The 18,686-nt window shown below is 39.9% G+C and overlaps 1 protein-coding gene across 5 annotated transcripts in view; it reads left to right on the forward strand.

Moving 5' to 3' along the window:
- The window catches only part of TP63 (tumor protein p63), a 229,370-nt gene that overhangs the window by 135,973 nt on the left and 74,711 nt on the right, over positions 1–18,686 (forward strand). For all 5 annotated transcript variants that reach the window (XM_027587687.2, XM_027587688.2, XM_027587689.1 and 2 more), the window contains one exon: positions 10,527–10,781. In XM_027587687.2, the coding sequence (XP_027443488.1) occupies positions 10,527–10,781 (255 nt within the window). The remainder of the gene's footprint in view (positions 1–10,526; positions 10,782–18,686) is intronic.

Consider the following 18,686-nt stretch of genomic DNA (forward strand, 5'->3'; position numbering starts at 1 on the left):
GGTGTGTTGCCAGAGGCGGAAATTTATGAAACACTCTCGTCAGCTCTTCTGGAATCACTACAAAAGAAATAGTTCTACTTTCTTATTGGTGCTAAAGCCACTAATAGGTGCAGTTTAGTATAATACCCCGATGAGAATTACCACCCCCAAACTCAGCTTGCCTTGGAAAGAACTCTGTACAGGCATTTTCTTTTTCCTTTCAAGCTTGCGCAAAAACACCCAAAGGGGCCATTTCCAATCCAGGCAGTGAGCTTTCTCAAGTTTATTCTTTCTCAGATCACAGAGACAATGGAGAATATGCCCTGTTTACTCAAATCAGTCTGGATTAGTGTCACTCTATTGATGGAATCAGAATTAAAAGGAAAACCATTACCCTTTCAACAGGCAACATCAGATGTTTTGGGAATGGCTTGATTACTTTTAAATAGACCATGTGAGACTGTCACCAGACTAAGGTTGAGGACTCCACAGAGACATAGAGAGAAATGGTGACACTGCATGAAGTCGAAAGCCCATAATAAGCCTTAGGCTGGAAATGATTTTAATAGCCAGTCCCAAAGTGCTTGAAAGGCTGAAAATCAGAATAATAAGTTTCCAGAGAAAGTACTTCTCCTGGCTTCTTTCTATACTCTAACACCACCCCCCAGATATTTCTCTTCAGGTCAAATTGTTTCCAGTATTTAAGGCCTTGCTGGGAGGCTACTTCACCCTTAAAAATTTCTCAGCCCCCTCCCTCCCAAACATCCGAATAACCCCCCCTTCCTCTGAACTTTTTCCACACTTCTCTGTTCATCCCTCATTGCTCTCCCTGTGAACCAGATGACTTCTCTCCAATTCCAGACTGAAGACTCTTGGTTGGTGGGGGATGTCTGGCATTTATCTCTGTATCCTCTCCAGGACCATCAAACAATGTCCGTGGAGGTGATGGAGGCATGTGTCTGTTGCTGTTGCATGAAGGGGTATCTTCAGATAAAAATATGGCATATTGTATGTACTTTTACAGAAATGGCTCTTTGTAACTGACCTGTGCAAAAAGCAAAGTGATTGAATACATTGTAGAAGCCTTGTCTCCACCTGTATGTTCTGAATGGCATGGTTTTCCTTGACATCTTACAAGTCGTTCTCAGTCTCTCTCTCTCTCATTTTTTAAATGAGCCCTGATATTTATTTCCATTATACTTCAAGTGGCAAGAAAGTTTTTAAAGGACAGGGAAGTTTCCTGAATAAGAAATGACTTGTACTCTAACAGAGGTAAACAGTGTAAAGTGTATGCTGCTTTCATTTAGTTGATTACCCATGAGGACGGAGAATGTGTTTGATTTTTTAAAAAACGAAATAGATTAGATTTTTATCTTGCTTTGCCTTCACTTCTTAAAAGTGTTTACTTGCTTCCACACTAATTCATTTTGTCCCTGATTCATTTTGTCCCCTGCCTGTCTCTTGATCATCACCAGAGCTTTGGGTGGTTTGCTCTGGGTGAATAAGCTTGATGATTTGCAAACACTTTCCTGTTTCATTTTCTATGGTATTACTATTATTAAAGGATGTCTGAGAAATCTTTAAGTCATTTTGTTCTTAAACAGGGTGTCCTAGTTTTTTGTTTGTTTGTTTTTTCGTGTTCAAATAAGACACCAAGGAGCTGTTGCAATTATTAAACTGATTGATTGTTACTTTCATTAGGGGGTAAATAGGATGAAATGAATAGATGGCTGTCTTTTCAAAGTAAGGCATGTCTTCTGCATAGCTGGCAACTTTGGTTTTATTTTGCAGTTAAAAGTGACAGCTTAAAGGAACACTCCAATGTTACATAAGTCACCATGTCTAATTACAAAGCGTAGTAAATCACTGAAAACTTTAATCTCAGATACAATGGAAAATGTAGCAATCAGCAAAGAACTTGACAAGCAAAAGCGAATTAGAATGCCTGAAACAGTGTTTCTCATTTGAATATGTATAGAATAGTAAAACTGAGTAGTATACTCCTTGTTTCATGCTTTACTTTTCTATTGCAAATCAAGGCTGGTGTTTCAACCTGTGTGTGTGTATTATAAGGTCTGCGAAATGAAGTCATGAATTTAGACCATTTGCAAGAAATGGTTTGTAAGTCTGATAAAGTACAACCTCAATTCCTCAAACATGCATTGTACGCCCTTAATTATGGCTTTATTCTAAACTGACTTCTAGCTAACTGGGTAGAAAATCATGGAAATTAGAGAGGGGGAACAAATTTTGTGGCCTATCCAACAGAAACTAACATCTCACTCTAAGCTTGTTTCTGGGTGGTTTTTTCCACTTTTGGAACTACTTTCCAAAAGTAGTGTGTGTGTGTATATATATATATATATATATATATATATATATATATATATATATATATATATATTTGGCCACAAGCACCATCCCTAGGAAGTGAATAATTATATGACCACAAAGATTTGGACTCTTACTGCTGACCTAGATGCATGAGAAACAAACTCTAGGCCATTAGGTAAAAAATACTGCCTTGGCACAAAAACGTGTATGTGTTTGTTTTAAGGAAGTAGAAGCTCATTAATAAACTTCCCAGCTAGGTGTGAGCTACCAAGTATTACTCATTGCCTTGTGAGTGACAGGACTGGCTATTCTGCTACTAGTTCCCATAAAAGCTGAAGCTAAAGGCACAGTTCTCACCTACCAAAACAAAGCAAAACACAGAGTAAAGGTCAGAGAGATTATTTGGAGATGCACCCTAACATTCATTTGGCAGTAGTATGTAAAAACATGAATTGGACTGGAAGGCAGACTTCCTTCAGCATAAGAATGAACACTTAGTTGTGTTAGTATAAAAAAAAGATTATCTTCTGGAAGTGATTTTTATTTTGAAATGATTTGCACTTATTCTTTCAATAAATATTTCCTGGAGCAGCTACTGTGCCTCAGACACTGTTCCAGATATGAGACTCAGTAATAAGCAAGATAGTATCTCTCATAGGTCTACAGTCGTGCAGAAAAGACCCATGTTAAAAAAATATATTTGTACAGATAATCCATGTCGGTTATAATTATTTGATGCCAAGTGAAACTTTGAGTGGTATCATCGTGTCAAACAAAGGAGAGCATCCACCTGGGCAGAGGGCTTCTCCTGGGGGATGACACTGAGCTAACACAGGCTGCCAGTGTGAAGGCTATAGACCGAAGGAGTTTGCCTTTGAAAAATGGAAGAGTGCCTATTTGCTGGTTCTTTAGTGAGCAAAGGAGAGAGTTTCAAATAGTGTGGCATAGACCCCTTTAAAGATTTGGGGCCTTTATTCTAAGACAGTAGGGACCTGCTCAAGGTTTTCAAGCTTGAGAGGGACAGGATCTCATCTGCACTGAGTTTCTGGTGGCAGCTCCAAGAAGCCGGGTCTCTCACTCTCTGCAATTACACCTATTCTAAGAATGGCTAGTTTTATAGCCTGTCTTTAATATGGAAAACTTTTTTTTTTTTTTGAGATATATGTCATTTTTAGCTAAAAATGCCGGGCAGAAATTTGAGTGACTCAGGTTTACATGCAGCTGGAATGAAAGATACGTAGATACGCGGGTTCTCAAGCCAGATTGACTGGTTTCTCACTTGGGCTCTGTCACTTACTACCTCGAGCAAGTCACTTAATCTTGTGGAGCTTCAGTTTCCTCATCTATAAAATATGTGTAAAACATAGGATAATAATGCCACCTAGCTCATGAGGATTAAATGAATAAATAGAACTTGAAGACTAGAAAACACACAGTTAAGGACTCAGAAAAATTATTCATAGTAGCAGTAATAGTGGTAGTCGTAGTAGTAATAGTGGTAGTAGTAGCAGTAATAGTGGTAGTCGTAGTAGTAATAGTGGTAGTCGTAGTAGTAATAGTGGTAGTAGTAGCAGTAATAGTGGTAGTCGTAGTAGTAATAGTGGTAGCAGTAGTAGTAATAGTGGTAGCAGTAGTAGTAATAGTGGTAGCAGTAGTAGTAATAGTGGTAGTAGTAGTAGTAATAGTGGTAGCAGTAGTAGTAATAGCTAATATTCTTTTTGTAGAGAGGATTGGGTATGGATGCTACATATGTTCCTGTTTTTTTTTTTAATCTTGATGGTCACTATTGAAATTGCTATGTCTTCAGTTTCATGTCATAGTAAACAAAGCTGTCTCCTATGATTCAATGTTAATCACATTCAATCGCCCCATTGATTTAAGCCATAATTTCTGACAAGGCTTAGACAGATATATTATATCATATATATAATATAAGACAGATATATCACATATATTATATGGTCTGATAGATATATATTATTTTTAAGTATTTTAAACTCACTTCAAAAACCAATGAGACGCGATTGATGAACCTCTAATGTCACCGTGGTGTGCTCTTCATACGGGTGGCCTGGTCTTCACTGAAAATTTTCATTACTATGTATTGTCTTCTTTTCATATTACGACTTCTGCTAAATAAAGCTATCGAAATAGCTGTTGTTACAGATTAAAAATATCCTCGAACGTATTTTTGTTCCAACTTTGAAGAAATTGAAATTCTGTGTGTTTTTCCTTCATATCTGTATCTAGAATGATTGAATGTTAAAATTAGACCTTTCTACTTTCTGCTCAGCCCAGTGCTTCCTAGGTATGTGATGGTGACAAAAGTTTCTTGCAGAATGTAGGCACTCATGACTATGATTTTGTTCGTTATTAAAAGGGAGTACTGACAGTAATCAGAACGTAAAGTTTATTTCTTCTTAATTGAGCTCTACACAGTGTAAAGTAGGTCTATTTGGGTTGAGTTTTCAACACTTTTCACTTCCTCGATTTTCAAATGCTATTGTCTAGTATTTGTGGACATTGCTGTCCACCTGATCAGCCCACTTTGTATTTATTTGTCTCACCTGCGGTTGTCTGGCATTGGTTGGGGCTTTTCGGGAGCTCTTTCCTGAGTTACGGAATCTCAGACCTCAAAGGAATCTCAGCACTTTGTGTCAGAACATAAAACCTTCTAGTAAACTCTCTGCCTGCTGTCAGAAGTCCTGTGTGCTTAGGTGCTTTATTCTTACATGTTATTTATGGTAAGGTAGTAGTGTATTTTACCTCTAAACGTTCACTTTGGGGGATCATTTGGAAGATTAAAGAAGGGAAATATTTACAAGGAACAAAATCTGGTCTGGAGAAAAATATGATGCTAAATAAATTCTTAAGGTTGAAAAATGGTACTTAAACTTGACATTATAACACAAATATCTTCTTGGCCTGAGAATGGAGCACTTTAACTCAGTTCAATTCTAACTGTGTTCAATTCTAGCATAAAACAAGCCATCATTCCTTCAGGTGAGGCAGGTGATAGAAAACTAAAACATGACAAGTATTTCTCCCTAAGGCAGTGCTTGTTGAAAAGTCACTATCCTGCCGATATTTGGGGATGAAAATGTAGTACTGTCTGCTAGAGCATATTCGAACGAATGCTTTGTCAAGCCAGGGTCATGAGGAAAACTGTTTTCTTTTCCCAGGAGGGGCTTTAGAATGTTCTCGAAAGCTCCTCCACAAAGCCTGAGGTGAAAGGCTCTCTCAGGTGAGGAAAGCTCGTGTATGCTGCCTGAAACATTTTCGATTTCTAGGTTTGGCTACAAAACAGTTATCTCATTGTTTGAAAGTAACCTCATGGCACTTTAAAATAACTTTGTGGATGAGTGTGGTCAAATTCATGAGAATGGACTCACCTTTTATGTTTGATCATCAGAATCAATCTCCTTTTAGGAAGTGAAGGTCCAGGCGGTACCTTACACAGGGTTTTTCAGCACCTCAGTGGCAGGGCTGGGGCTTAGACCCCACATCACCCAGTCTAAGTTCAGAGTGCTTTTGCAATACGAGGATCCATTCAGGAATGTAAGTGCCGGAGAATATTTAATTCCCCAGCCTTGTCTCATAGTGAATCATAGATTATAAATATAATTTCTTCCAAATAAAATTTGGGCAAATGATTGTTTCCTGTGACAAGGGGACGTTTGAATGGAAGTAAATAAGTTTCGATTCTATATCCCAACAGGAACCTCTCCTATCCCTGATTTGGCTCTCATTTTTTTATTAACCTCTTGCCATAGACTGTTGGCTATTGTTGCCATGTTGCCATAAATTGGCTATTACAGATAGTAATATCTGGTAAGTAGGACTTACACGATTTCTCTTATACAGATACATTGGAGGAGAAAGATTTGCAGAAACACAAATTGTGTCTAAGTCCTTAAATTGCACTGGTCAAATGACTTATGCAAAAGGCATAAGAGAGGAGAAAAACAGGAAAATACTCTTTTCTATATTTGGGAATAGTTCTTACCTACACTTACTCTTTCCTAATGGTGAAAGCAAGCAGTTTGAGATTCAGCCCCTGGGTATCCCCACATTTCTCATGACAGTTCCAAGTTTCAGAACACCCCCAAGGGTTCTGTGATTACCTGGACTATAAGTCAGGGACCAGGGTGTGTTTCATCCTTTCTGTGGTCAGATCGGCTAGTCTGTGATGAACCTGAATATATTCCAGTTATAGATGTTGGTAAAAAACCTAGGGTCCAAGTGGTGAGTTTTCTATTTCAAAGTTATTTTATAGGAAATAAAGCATCTGTTTGAATTCAGAAGAAATCAATTGTTTTACTTTATCAGGCAAATTGTATTCATTTTGCCATTCAGGTTTTGTAGAAAGATTGCTGTCTCCTCTTTCAGACATGATAGTGTAGATATATAACATTTTTCATTCATTCATTCATTGAATATCTATAGAGTATGTTAAGTTTATTTCAAGATCAAGATATAGAAAGGGACAATCCACTTTTTTTGTTTCATTTCAAATATCCTAATAGTTTTTGTTACATAAGAAATGCATGGGACATAGGAGACCCCATAGAGTTCTCTTGAGGGCAGTTTTTTTGACTGGCATGAAAGTGTCAGGTTCCAACTTCTGAGGCTCTTCTACTGGTCATTGTAAATAGGCATTACACTAGCATTCCAGCATAACACAAGTTTCTTCCCTGTGTGTTTATGGAGTCATAATAAGGAAGGAGCACAGACATTTCTGCCTTTACCCGACCATGTTCACTTTGGTGGAAAATGAGGGATGAATATTATTCTCATTAACCTGGTACAGAGCTAGCTTCATTCATATATACAAAAATGTGTGGTAGCAAAGGGTCCTGTGTTTTGTTTAATGCTCTGCTATCACCATTTTGAAACAATAATCTATGACCAAGAGGCTCTGCATTTTCATTTTGCAATGGGTCACAAAAATGATTTTGCTGGTCCTGCCTACATAGCACATGTCCTTCTTGGCTACTTTGATCTGCCCTCGGCCTCCAATCGTACTCTGTCAACATGTCCATTCTCTTGTCAAGTCAAAGAAGCAAATGAGAAACTGTTGTTGTTGCTGTTAACTGAATGCTTTTTAAATTAATTTCAAAAGTACTGGTTCCTATGGCAGGTTTATGACACTGATTTTTAACAAAGCTCTGCAAAGTATCCACATAGATTTCCAATCATGCAATCCTTAACTTTGGTGGGTTTGTTGTTGTTTGTGTTCTAGGCAAATGAAAGCTAGTAGTGTTGGTTTTAGGCTTTTAAATTTTTTTTAAAGACACCTGAGTATACTACTTGACTTACGGTTCCCTAAAGTAAAATTTAAAAAAAGTTTGAACTGAAATGCATTTTCCCATTCTTATCTTGGATAGTAAGCAGCTCTTTGTCTACATCTGGGAATTCCAGCTTTATGATGCATAAGTTGAGGCATTAGATTTGGAAGCACACTCTGTTGTTACTAAGTAAAATATTTCCCCTGAACTGTATAGAATTAAAAATGCTGGCATTTAAAAGCTTAGCCATCAGCACCTACAGTGCTATTAATGACTGGGAATACAGTTTCTGCTTCTTTAGTACCAGCCAATATGTTCAGTCTTCCTGCTATTCCAGGGGTCTCCTTTGTGCCTCTGAGGTTTACTCATTTATGCATTCTCCGTTTCTCTGAAGTCCTTTGAGAAGCACTGAGTGTTTGTTCACTGGCTTTTTAGAGCTGGTCCCAAAACTTTTCTCTTTACATATATTGAAAAAAAAAAATTCAAAGGGCTATGTTTCTTTGTTCTCATCCAAGCCCACAATTAGCCCCAGTTCCATTCTGTGTACCTGGAAGGAGGAGGAAAGGGGTGGCTCCACGCATTTTACTGCCTATGAGAAAGTGCTCAGCCGGTTTCTTTGTCCTTTTTGTCAGGGCCGGCTGCTTCCCTAATTGTACCGCTGTAGGGAAGCACGTGCCTCTGGGAGCATTATCTGATTCCTACAGGACGTTCAGGAGTGCTTTGCATGCTGACCCTTAACTTGAACACAAATAATATCTTTTCAATCCCATTCCTATGCCGCTGCTGCAGGCTTGCATACCTGAGGACTTGAATTCAGCCGGGGGCCGGGGTGTGGACGCCTGGTGGGGCCTCGGGTTTTATTCTCTGCCCCCACCCCCCAGTTGTCTCACCTGAAGGTTTGCCTCACCTGTCAAGAGGGGAAGCTGAAGCTGGAGGACAGGAGAGGAATAGGAGCTGCAGAAGTCAGAGGGGAAAGAAGGCAAGACAAACAGCTGCTCTTGTCAGCATGGGGAGAAGTGTAAAGAGATTAATAGTTATCTGAAGAGCAAATGGGGACGTGGCATCCAGCCGTGGAATGCGAATATATAAATGTACTGGAATGGACATGCGGCCTTTAACATTTAGACAGATGCTCTCTGGACTGAATGGAATGGTGGAGTTCGTACTTTCTCCTCCCTGTATGAAATACCTAAAGTTTAGTTAAATAATTTACTTTAATTACAATTAAAGCTTCTATTTCTTTGTGAGTCTGTTCTTCTCCATAGTTTTACTTGGTTGGTGACTCTCAGAGTTATCCTTCAACTGAAGAGCCAGACTCCTCATTTCCTTTATAAAACAGGTACCAACGAGACTTCTTTTTTCTTCTTGCTTTTGCTTTATTTTCCCCTTCGATAACTTGAAGAAACAATGCAATCAACATGTGTCAGAAGTTTTCACACAGGAAAAACTGTACTGTACAGTGGTTGCCCCTTCTGGAAATGTGTCCAGTTTGACTCCAGTTTAGGGAGGACTTGAATTATCTCATCAGGCTGACAGGTGTGATGGTGGCTGGGCAGGGCCCTGGACTCAGACTCAGAAGATTTGGTTTCAAAATTACCACTCTTTCCTTATTAGCTGATGCTTGAGCAAATCACCCCTGCTCTCTGATAGTAATACATTTTTTTTTTTTTTTTGCAGATTAAATGACAAGTCAATTCATTCTTTCCATACACATCATATCAAGTGCCTACTCTGTGCCCATTTGCACAGAACACCTAAGAGCATCAGGCAGAGAAGTATAGGAGCTAACATACTTCTGAATTGTATCAAATACAGAATGTAAATCCTAACTAGATGGTGTTCTTCTTACACATGTTCTACTCTGGCAAAGAAGAAACTGCTACAAAGAAAAGGAAGGAACAGATGAAAAATTAGGCTGTGTTTGGATGATATACTAGCATGTTATCTTTAAAAATATCTAGATGGCTCTCCCTAACCTTGCTACCCATGGTTCTCCAGTTTTGATGAACTGAGTCCTTGGGGGCAGGGCGCGGGTGGGGCATTCTTTGTACCCTGGGACAGAATTTAGATAATAAGACTACAGGGAAATTTGGAGGACCTCTGATTTTGCTCCATATACAACTTGAGGCTTAAATCCCCTTTAGAACATATCTATCCAGTGGTCTTTCTCATTCTGAATACTATGGCAGGAGGGGAAAAAAGAATAGCAGGTGGTATTCCTTTATTTTATTTTATTTTTAAAGATTTTATTTCTTTATTTGAGAGAGAGAATGAGAGCTAGAGAGCACGAGAGGGAAGAGGGTCAGAGGGAGAAGCAGACTCCCCGCTGAGCAGGGAGCCCGATGTGGGACTTGATCCCGGGACTCCAGGATCATGACCTGAGCCGAAGGCAGTCACTTAACCAACTGAGCCACCCAGGTGCCCTGGTATTCATTTATTTTAAAGACCTTCTATACAGCTACTGAGCACTGGACATTTTTGCCCAGTTTGTTAATAAGCACACGTTCTTTTTTTTTATTTAAATATAGTTGACGCACAATGTTACATTAGTTTCAGGTGTACAGTGTAGTAATTCCAAGTCGATACTCTATGCTATGCTCACCACATAGGCAGCTACTGTCTGTCACCAGACAATACTACAATATCATTGTATATATTCTATTTTCAGGTGCTCTTCAGGAGACCACAGTCTCCAAAGGCTGCACATGAAGCTGTGTGATCTGTGAAGGTCATTACAAAACACGTGCAGGCCTCAGACTTCCCTTGGTGTTTCTGTGTATCACAAATTAGTCCTTCTACCCGGTATTGTGAGGTTTCATAGATTCAAGGTCGATTTCTGTAGAATGCATGCACCAAATGATGCCTTTTCAGAGCAATGATCTGCCGCTGACATAGCTAACCCTGGGGTTTCTGGATGTCCTGCAGCCACAGTACACAAACCTGGGGCTCCTGAACAGCATGGACCAGCAGATTCAGAACGGCTCCTCGTCCACCAGCCCCTACAACACAGACCACGCGCAGAACAGCGTCACGGCGCCATCGCCCTACGCGCAGCCCAGCTCCACCTTCGACGCCCTCTCTCCGTCCCCGGCCATCCCTTCCAACACCGATTACCCGGGCCCGCACAGCTTCGATGTGTCCTTCCAGCAGTCCAGCACTGCCAAGTCGGCCACCTGGACGGTAAGAGCCCCGGGCCCCTGTGTGTGCTTCAACCTGACCCCTGCATCTGAGGGGGGTCTTCACTGCTCCGCCCGAGGGCTTCTCCTCTGTCAAAGCTTATAGATCCATTTCGAATGGTGGACGGTTTCTCACTGTCCTCCAAGAACATTTTGTTTTTGAATATATAACCCTGAACCGGAGAGGGAAAAAGTGCCATTGAGTGGGAAAAGCCCCGATCCTGGAAACAAAGTCCTATGTTCTGGCAATTTCAGGAGATCCGTTCTCACCTGCCTCTTGCTGTTGTTGGGGAGGGGTTCCTTCCTGTGAAGGTTTTTGGAAAACTGTAAAGCATTATGCCAACAAAAATTATCATAGGCATAGGATACGTGTTCGCATTTCCAAGAATGTAGTATAGTTACCATCTCATTATTTTGAAGAAGTAAATGTCATATTAATATGTGGTTAAAAAAATCACAAACATGGAGTAATAAATTAAAATCTCATTTATTATGGAATGGCTAAATTCATTTATACATGTAGGTTCTATAGCACAAATCACAACTTATTGATACTTATATATTTAACACATTTAGAATTTTTTTTCCTCAAAGAAGCCTCTAAAACTGTACATCAGAGTCCTCAATTAGTCCAAAGAGATTCTGATTAAAAATGTTGTGAAAAAAGAACTTTGCACATATAACTTTTCCAAGAAAACATGGAAATATTTTCCGAAAATTAAAAAAGTATATAAGAATGTTTATTCTATTTCAAAGTTTGTTTTGTAATGTATTATAAATAAAGTTCACATATCAGGGAGGAGACTTACAAGACTGGTTTTAACTACTTGATCAAAGAATGCCCAACACCAAAGTGGCACACATGTTTTTCAAACAACTTTATATTTGCATGGATTATAGAAGTGCTTCCAAATATTATCATCTTACTGAGAAGTAGCTTTAAAATTGTTTTAATGGGTCTTTCCCACCCCCCTTTGGCAAATAGGTTTCTTTAGAAAGTGTTGTACTTTTTATGTCATAGCATCTAGTTCACTATAGCTTTAATTCAGCTGTACATCGTTTATAAAACAATCTACATTTATAACACTACATCCAAATGTGGTTTCACATGTGTTGCCTCATTTTGTCTTCACTTCTTTGTGAACTAGGTAGGACAAGTTTTATAATTCCCATTTTCCTAGCGAGCAACGCTAAGAATGTGGAGGTTAAGTGACATCCCTGAAGGGACAGAGGCTTTTGTGTAGCTGGACCTGTTTCTGATTCTGCCCTCCCCCCCTGGATTGTGTTCTGCCTTTCTTTTTCTACTGGTCCACATCAGGATGTTCAAAAGTGGTCTAAAATTTTATATTTGTGCTTTTCTTTCACGGTTTGAGAAGCTGTTCTGTCATGGTTCATATTTCAAACATAAAGTCTAAGTAGGAGCCTAAAATTTGATCTTTCTCCCATGTGTTATTTATCACTTGTGTCACAGTCTTGAGTGTCTTTTGCATTAATAATCCTGGAGATGGACACTAAAGGTGAGTAAACTTAGAGTCCATAGGCCTTAAGTAAATACTGGATGATCAATCTAAGTAATACTTTGCTGAAGATCTGCTAAAATAGTCATTTTATAAATGGAGCATGATGTGCTTTAGAATAGGGGTCACCGACTGGGTATTCACAATCCCTAATCTTCCAGGCTAACAGTTTCTTGTTTGCATACCCAGGCCAAGCCCCACTGTGTTAGGAATAAGCACATCTGAAGGGCTGATGGGCATACTAAGGCCACTAAATGATGGAGCACTTCTCTTCTAACATGGTTTAAGAATTATAGTGATGGAGCTTGCTGCACATGGAACGTTAAGTTGGTCTCCCCTTGCCTCCCTCATCACCTCCTCATACAGAAATCTTAAGGTTCTTAAGGTTTTTTTCCAGATTGAACATGATTCTGAACCATCAAAGCCCCTTTCTCAGAGAAGTAAATGTGTCACAGCAAAAAAGGCTGGGGAGCTATACCTAAGTGGTGGGTTAAAAAGGAAAGAAAATGTCTTCTGGAGTATACTTACTTTCCTTACATGGGACAACAGTGAGATCAGTATTCTGAATGAAGGGGTAGGCCCTGCTGTTACGGGAAGAGCCACTGTTTGGGAGCCAGAAAACCTCAATTCTAGACGTGATCATCTTTGTGACTTTTTAGCCAAGTCACTTTGTCTTTCTCGAGTTCAGTCAGTACCTCTGATGAGGATAAGGTTGAGTCTGGTGAAACCTACTTTCTTTTCTTATGGTGAGGTAATATTAATAATCAGCATAGGAGTTCTTGGGACATGTGGGTGGCTCAGTTGGTTAAGCATCTGCCTTCGGCTCAGGTCATGAACCCAGGGTCCGGGGATCCAGCCCCGCATCTTCACATCAGGCTTCTTGCTCAGTGGGGAGCCTGCTTCTCCCCCTGCTCCTCCCCCTGCTTGTGCACGAGGTCACGCTCTCTCTCTCTCTCTCTCTCTGACAAATAAATAAATAAAATCTTAAAATAGGACATTTTTAGAAAGACTTAGGTTCTCATTAGGTATTTTGCCTGCCGTTATGAATGGCCTTTGTTAAGCTGTTTTGCCTTTCTTGGGTTTCTCTTCAGTGGTCTACAGTCTACCCTATAGATTTTATAGGACGAGTGATTGAATTAGATGTCCATTCTCTCCTACCAGTGTATCACATGGTGTTTAGAGTTGTATTCAGTCCTTTCGTGTTCACCATCAGTTTTATTTTAGGCCCTGGTGCCTTCCTCCTAAATTTAGGGCACCTGAACCTTTATCGGAGTAGCTGCTAAGATCACCTAAAAACACCTAAGCTGCAGCATCTAACTCTCTGAGACAAATTATATATCCTCCCACTTAAACATAGACCTCACATTTTTAGAAAGTATTGTGTCACGTGTTCATTTTGGTTGAGCCTCACAACTAAGGCTGTTAGCCCCACTTTTATAAACGAGGAAGCTTAGAGAAGTGAAGGTGATAAGGCTGATCACTGGTCGAGGAAGGAGAGGACCCCGGGGGGCCCTCACTCCCAGTGCAAGTCTCTCTACCACCCTGTCTAGACGGCCTTTCCTCCCGATGGAGAGAAGGCGACGTGCCGGGATGGACAGGCCAGGCCCTGGGTGGTACGGAGCTGAAGCCCAGCTGATAGAGGACTTTTTAAATGTCATATTACACAACACCTATTTCTTTGGCATCTGTGCATTCTAAAGCAACTTTTCAAAATAAAATACTATCATTTACAACTGCCCACAAACTGGAAGCAGCAGAAGCCACTGTCATTAGGAGGAGCCACACTTAACTGCATCGTCTTTGGGTAATTTTTTAATAAAAAACCTTTTTAGTACCATTTTATCACTTGTCATCCTCCTCCCGTGTTTTCTCTTTTAATTCTGGTTTTCTCAGAATTACTGCCAAAATATAATTAATATATTTAAAGCATATATGCATATTTGCTTTCTCTGTTTTTTTAAATAACAAATGTGATTGTGTTTCCAGTTCCGTAAAAACATGGTATTTATTTTAAACTTCTTTCAATGAACTAAAATGAAAATGAAGTGTGATAACATTTTTCCGTATTCCTCACAGACCTGCACACATACATTCAAACCCAAACCCACACTGAATTTAGGACTTAAGCTTCAGACTCTTTTCTTATTTCTACAGTCTAATTGCTACTGCTCAGAGAGGCCTCCCATTTAACATCATGAAGTACCGGTCTAGTATTGTAGTAAGGAGTCAGGAGTCATCAGACAGTTGACAGAATTGTATGTTAGAAATGGCAAGAGGGCCACCTGGGTGGCTCAGTCAGTTGGGCTTCTGCCTTCGGCTCAGGGCATGATCCCGGGGTCCTGGGATGGAACCCCTCATTGTGGGGAGTCCGCTTCTCCTTCTCCCTCTGCCGCTCCTCCTGCTCGGGCTCTCTCTCTCAAATAAATAAATGAAATCTTAAAAAAAAAAAAGTGGCAAGAAAGTTAGGTGTGGATTTCAATTCTGAAATTTGCTCGCGGCATATGGGACCTGCCCAAATGGGGATGTTAATACTTACTCCTTATTAGGAGGCTTACATGACCCAGGTAGTGCTCTCATGGGCACCTGGCTTGTCACAGGCATATAAATGTTTGCTGACTCTGAATTCCAATCCCTTTGTTTCATGAGCTTATTACAGTTTTGTGAGGGTTCAGTTGTAAAACCAGTAATAATTTGAAAGAATGCAGAGCAAAATGTTTCTACTTTTTTTTTTTTCTTAGTGCTTTTGGGCAATTCACATGCCTACTCCAGCCCCAAGGGACTGTGATACTACCCACTATCCAAATATATGAATAAGATGATAGAGAATGATAACAGGCTGTCCCATATGCAGACTCCTACAGGGTGTCTGCCCAAGCCGACACAGGGTTTCCTTGCCAGCACAAGGAAGGGCCCTCTCCAGATTTTAAGAAACTGTTGACTTCATGTATTTTTCATTTTTTAATCTGCTACTTCATTTATGGGGATGTCTTTTTTTTTTTCAGTCACCATGTTAAATAAAGGCTAGCAGTGGATTTCACTCATGGAAGGGTCGATATATTGACTTGTGGTGGCAGAGTCCTGGAGGGAACCTGCATGCTCACCAGCAGGAACTGTTTCAATGGGTTGTGGCATATCCATGTAGCGCATTACTCTATGGCCATTGAAAAGATTTGTATGTACTGACCTGGAATGCTTTGGGAGTTGTTGCTAGGGAAAAGATAAGCTTTGTATGGCACCTACTTGAGAACAGAGAGGTGTGGTGAGAACACCCCTTCTGGGATCAGAGTGTTCCCTTTCCCTGGACTCTAGTGATCAGGCCTCTTTGGGAATATAGGTCAGTCTGTCTTGATTATCAGCCTCACACACCTTTGTCAGTTTGAGAGCTGGGTTTTTTTTTTTTTTTAATAACCCATGGCATACAGTATTATCTGTGTGCAAACACTGCAAAAAAAAAAACTTCAGGTTAGTGTTTTTTTGTTGCACTTTGTCTGAGAAAAAGTCCTGGCTGTTGGCCATTGGCCATACAATCATTTTTTTTGCACTTGTCCTTTTTCCCTTCATACATTTCAAGGTCTTGGAGAGCAGGCCTCCTGACCTAGTGCCCAGCACACTGTCTAGCATACAGTAGGCCCTTAATAAATATGAGGAAACTTTGTTTTCTCTTCATGGCTAAAGGAAGCAATTACAGTTCCAAGCAATATGCCTCAATTCTGACCTTGATTGTTAACCATCCGTAAATGTAATGCTTTTTGCCTCTACCCATGATTTATAGAGAGCATTCCTCCTTTGCGTTTCCTAATCATACCAGCCTCATGTCCTGTTCAGGGCTTTGAAGAATCTGACTTGAGCAAGTGGAGAGATTAGGGAGGTGGCATTTGAAAGGAGAACAGCCAGTTCCCCGGAGAGTTTCATTGATCCCAACATATCAGCCCTGCAAGCTCTCTTGCCTTGGCTCAGAGGAGAGTTGAGATGCATGCCTGTGGCCCACCCTCCCTGTCATCAGGTTACCTGAAATGTAAGACTTCCAGAATAAGGCTGCCAGCTCTGTAGAAATCTAATGCAAGCCAGCCCATTGCATGGCCCTCTGGAATCTCGGGACTCTTAAGAATAGCCCATCAAAGGACATGATGTACAGACAAACATTTTCATGGTGAATATGATTTATCAACCTCTTTTCACAAAGGAAACACTTTTGTCCTCAACATTTGAGCTTTAACTGGGGCTTGAGCTGATCTCACATTTGAGTAGCTGTTAGATTTTATTGCTGAGAGACAGGAGAGAAGTCCGCAGACTTGGCTCCTGCCAGTGATACATTTGTTACACATAACAAGGTTATTTTCACTTCCTGACATAGCTGTCCTGTAAATCTCCTGAGATACATATAGGAATGCCTTTTTGTGCCCCTCTCATGAGGAAGAAAACAATAACACTGAGCACATTCACCTGTTAGCCAAGCTATTTCTTAGTTCACCAAGCATTGAGGAAGAATCTCCTAAATAAAGGGCTTGAAGATTCTTGGCGATGGTTCATGTTACTTAGTTAACCCTCGATTGGAATTAAAAATGAATTTCCATTGCAAGATATGATGCAGGGCTATTGTCCCCCAGGGCAGAGCAGAATAGCTTCATCAGCATGTTTACCCTAATTTGTTTAGATTGACTCTAGGTCAATGTATTTGTGATAAGCCAGTTTCACCTAATGTTTATGCCCCTTCCACACTATTCTGAGTGATTTGCTTGAATGCACTATAGAGTTTTTATTTAAAAATAAAAATTTGGGGGGCACCCGGGTGGCTCAGTTGGTTAAGCATCTGCCTTCGGCTCAGGTCATGATCCCAGGGGCCTGGGATCGAGTCCCACATCAGGCGCCTGCTTCTCCCTCTGCCTCTGCCTGCCGCTCCCCCTGCTTGTGCTCTCTCTCTCTCTCAACAATAAAGAAATAAAATATTTAAAAAAATAAAAGTAAACATTCTGACACTGATTTATTGTATCTAATATGATGAGAACTACCACTTATTAAAATAAATAAATAGCATATTTAAATAAAGCTGGCATTTCTTTTTTCCACTACAAAGTTTTCATTTTTTCTCCTGTTCTTTCTCCTGATGCTCCTCTTCCTCCGTCCTTCCCTCCCTTTCTTCCCTTCCTCCTCCTTTTTCTCCTTCACTGTGTTATCATTAGTGCTGGTCAATTTTTTGTTTTGGCTTTGAGGTATTACCAGCCACTCAGTACCTTGAAGATTATGTGAAGTTTAAATAATATAACTGGAAACTAAAGCAAGTATCTAAGGGAAAGATTACCAGTAAATATATTTCATTCAGAAATAATTCTCTATCCCTTTAAAAACTTGTATAGATTAATCCCTTTCTGCCATAAACCGAGCAATACACTTGTCATTGCAGATTTTTCTCAGGTTTTTTCTTGCAGTAAATGACGTTCACCTTCTCATTCCAAGTAAAAATTTTATTGTAGACAAAATATAATAGTGTGCATTTTGTATCCTTTGTCTAAGGAAAGGATCTTATTTGTTTATTTTTGTTTTTATCATTAGAGAATTTATGGGACTCTATGACTTACCTCTCTAAAATTGGCCAAAACTGTAATCAGAAAAGAGTAGTGAGACTTAAGGGGCTTTGAATCAATTTTCTCAGCTCATTAACTGATAGCTTATTTTTAATTGGCACGTAGAGAGTGTGCTGGAACAAAAATGACCTGAAAATTGAGGTATAAACAGAGAATAATGTCATAAGAATTCTTTAATAACTCAAAAGAAATACAGTATATCATTAAACTTGACAAAGATCCCTTAAAATCAGCCCAGAATGATGTGTACCATTTATTGAGGGAATGTTGCTCCGAGGGTATTCCCATACCTGAGTTCTGCACCCTTCTCCTGCTCACATTCCTGATAATTAGCCATTTCCATAGTATGACCAAGTCTTGCAGTGGTTCCCATCCCCTCCGATGGAGAAGGGCAGGTGTATTTTTCTCATGAAGGGGGTTTAGCAATCACCTGTCATCAAGAGTAAAGCAACTGCGTGTAAAATAAATCCTCATAGTTTTATATCACTAGCAATTACCATGTCTACTCAGGTCACCATGACTGGAAGAGGACTTGAGATAACATAGCTTTCTGCCCAACCACTTCCAATTCTCTGAGATTAAAGGAGAGTTTATTGTAAGGAAAAATCTTAGACTCTTTGAAGCCCTGCAGATGTTCTGTAGACATGGAATGGCTTTTAGAACAAGGGGTCCTGTAATTAGACACATGGAGGTCTAAAGGTAATGATCTTAGCAGCAGTCTCTCCTGTGGTTTTTAATAATGATTACGGCCCCATCATCAGGCTGCCCTCAGGTGAAATTTAAAAGAAAATTTGATAGTAGCCAGAGATC

This window comes from Zalophus californianus, chromosome 1, assembly GCF_009762305.2.
Source record: "Zalophus californianus isolate mZalCal1 chromosome 1, mZalCal1.pri.v2, whole genome shotgun sequence".
NCBI lineage: Eukaryota > Metazoa > Chordata > Mammalia > Carnivora > Otariidae > Zalophus > Zalophus californianus.